This window comes from Arachis duranensis, chromosome 10 (assembly GCF_000817695.3).
Source record: "Arachis duranensis cultivar V14167 chromosome 10, aradu.V14167.gnm2.J7QH, whole genome shotgun sequence".
Taxonomy (NCBI): domain Eukaryota; kingdom Viridiplantae; phylum Streptophyta; class Magnoliopsida; order Fabales; family Fabaceae; genus Arachis; species Arachis duranensis.
This window is the reverse complement of record NC_029781.3, coordinates 98,808,663-98,811,770: the sequence shown is the minus strand read 5'-3', so window position 1 is coordinate 98,811,770 and position 3,108 is coordinate 98,808,663. Positions and strand designations below refer to the sequence as shown.

General features: G+C 39.1%; 1 protein-coding gene across 1 annotated transcript; it reads left to right on the top strand.

Moving 5' to 3' along the window:
• The first annotated feature begins 345 nt into the window (after positions 1 to 345).
• LOC107471124 (uncharacterized) lies at positions 346 to 1,343 on the top strand. Its single transcript, XM_016090565.1, has 2 exons — positions 346 to 621; positions 702 to 1,343. The coding sequence occupies exons 1-2, from the start codon at positions 346 to 348 to the stop codon at positions 1,341 to 1,343; spliced, it is 918 nt and encodes a 305-aa protein (XP_015946051.1).
• The last annotated feature ends 1,765 nt before the right edge of the window (positions 1,344 to 3,108 follow it).

The following is a 3,108-nucleotide window of genomic DNA, read 5'->3' as shown; positions in this document are numbered from 1 at the left end:
AATGTAATTTGAATCAATATTATTCGAACTACGTTTGCACCTAATTCGAAACAACATGGTTCGAATTAAAAACATTAAAAATTGCATGTAATTCGAAATAATAAGGTTTGAATTATGCATGCTTAAATCGAATCTAGTCAATTCGAACTACTAGAAAAAATGAGATAAACATAATTCGAACTAGCTCGATTCGAATTAGTAAGAAACATGAAGCAAGCCTTAATTTGAATTGACTTGATTCGAATTATGTATATATTGTGCGAATTAGGTTGTTTCGAATTAGTGTGTACCAGACCTCTATATATATGTGATGAACGTGAGTTACCCTCATTACAGAGGGGTCATATGGCTGGTGAGGACAGTTTTATAGTGTTGGTTCACCACAGAGGATCGATTAAGAGGAAAACTCATTCCGGTGTCAAGTTCACCGATAAGGATCCTCTCTGTATTATCGTGAGTGCTACGACGAGCTTTGATGACCTTGTTAGCTCTGTACTGCTGAAACTTGGTCTGGATGATGGGAAAAGGGTTAAGAAGTTTTTCTATCGCATTCCAATCACGGTGCTCCAAGATACCGTGAAGTATGATTATTTCACGATCGGGAGTGATGAGGACTTGCAGGTCATGTTTCATTGTCGCCGGCAGTTTTCCAAAGTGAGGACACCAGAGCTGTTGGCAAAATTGGTTGATGTGGTGTCCAGCTCGGGGGTTCGAACCGGAATACCAACACTTTAGCGACGGTTGCTGGTTCTAGCTCCAAACCTGCCGTTGCATCTTCCTCAGTTCCTGCGTACAAGCCACCCGCCCAGCCAGTTGCCTCCCCTTCGTTCACTGTTGATCTCAACGGCAGTGTTGGCGATGAGGTTGGAACAAGGAAACTTTTATGTACCTCTGTACAATGTGCTGCACCGGCTGGGGCTGGAGATGGATTGTTTGATGATTCAGAGGACGATGATGTCGAGCCGGATATGATTGCTGATGACAGTGGCGATGATATTGGAGCGAGTGAGCCTGCTGGTGCGAGTGGTGGTTCTAGCTCTGGCACACACCAGTACCATCCACATTTTTCATCTTTGGACCTGGATGCCATGAGACAGGAGGGGGTACCTGGGAAGCCTGCTGGATTTGGCGCTAGAGATGCAGAAGGGTCAGCTGGTATGACAAAGTTCCAGGTTGATCAGCAATTTCAGGATAAAGAGGATGCCCTGTTAAGTGTAAAGACTTACAGCATCCGTCGAGGGGTACAGTACAAGGTAGTGGAGTCCGATTATCGCCATTATGTTGGCAAGTGTTCTGAGTTCGGGAATGGGTGCACATGGTTGATTCGGCTTAGTCTTCGGTAGTGTAAGGGCATTTGGGAGGTCAAATGGTACAATGGACTGCATACTTGTCTGGCTAGCTCTATCTCCAGCGATCACAGTTTGGATTATCATGTGATATCGGCATTCATTATGCCAATGGTTAGAGCTGATGCATCCGTCAGCATCAAGGTGCTCCTAAATGCGACGGCCTCATACTATGGGTTCAGGTCTACGTACAAGAGGGTCTGGTTGGCCAAGCAGAAGGATGTTGCCGTCATTTATGGTGACTGGGATGAGTCGTACAACGAGCTCCCAAGGTGGGTGTTAGGAGTGCAGGTGACCATGCCTGGTTCTGTTGCAGCTCTTCGGACTAGCCCTGTTCGAGTTGGGGGACAGCTAGACGAGTCTCAGGCATATTTTCACAGACTGTTCTGGACTTTCCCACCGCGTATCGAGGCATTTTGTCATTGCAAGCCGTTGTTGAGTATTGATGGCACCCACCTATATGGCAAGTATGGGGGTACGTTGCTTGTTGCGATTGCACAGGACGGAAACTCCAACATACTCCCTGTTGCATTCGCACTAGTCGAGGGTGAGAATGCTAAGTCGTGGTCATTCTTTCTCTCCCATCTCCGTCAGCACCTTTTAGCTACAGGTGCGAAGGTTTTGTGCAGAGCTACAGGAGCATAGCAGATTATATTCACGAGTTGAGTTGTTAGAATTTATTTTCCTCTCATCATTTATTTTTTTAGTTTTTAGAGGGGTAAGATTTGTAATTGAGGTTCTTTGACATAAGTCTATGTATATAAAACTATTTGAATATATACTTTTATGGTTAAGTGATTTAAAATAAAGTCTCCTTTCGAGTTCTTAATTAAAGTATCGATTCGTATTCACGAAGGCTCAATATTAAATAAAGATAGTATATAATTAACGGAATAGAAGTAAGCTCGAACTTTTAGTACAATTATGAGATGTTAAAAATTAGGGTATTACAATGATTCTATAACCTAGAATTGAAAATAAATAAAAATATGTTAGAATAAAATAAAATCTAACAAATTATTTTACTAAATAAATACTTTTTTGTTTAAGTGGCAATAATAGCATAACCCTTGAACAAATAAGTTATAAGTAGTACAAAAAAACACGAATAAAAGTTGTGCTCAAATAGAGAGAAACTCACACAACAAGCTTCAAGTGCTATGATTCCATAACAAAACTTGCACAAGGAAAACATAAATACCAAATAAGAGCATGCAAATCTATATTAAAACAAGTCATGGGAGTTTGCTTTGTGGTTATTCACATGCATTCATCATATAATTCGTCCAATTAAGAATTTAAGTCTAACATTAATAGGCACAAATCATTCGCATAAATTAGGATAATAAACAACAATAACTAAATTATTGTTTACAAAATTATTAACAATAAAAGATTCAGACAAAAAAAAAAGAAGATATAATATTTATCTTATTGTTTATAATTGTAGGAAGCTCATGTGGTACTTTTCTATCCACAACGAATTTTAATCATATCAAAGTCTTGATTGTATGAAGAAGATATCCTTCAAAAATTATTAATAGAATTTATCATTTATGATAGACAAGCACCAAATTTCACACCTCTAACATGACCCGAGTGTTCTTTTTCAAATAACTAGGTATAGGCATCATTATTAGAACTCTCATTAGCTTGAAGCAAAGTTCAAAGCTAATTATTCATATGATAAAAATTTGAGAAAGGCATCATCATTAGGATAATCTCCATCATCATTAATAAATAAAGCAAAAAATTATGAAAG

Bases quoted from the DNA above. Each gene is read 5' to 3' on its own strand.
- LOC107471124 (XM_016090565.1), top strand. From the start codon at position 346: ATGGCTGGTGAGGACAGTTTTATAGTGTTGGTTCACCACAGAGGATCG. The intron at 622-701 runs GTCATGTTTCAT...TGTGGTGTCCAG, and splicing joins GGAGTGATGAGGACTTGCAG to CTCGGGGGTTCGAACCGGAA.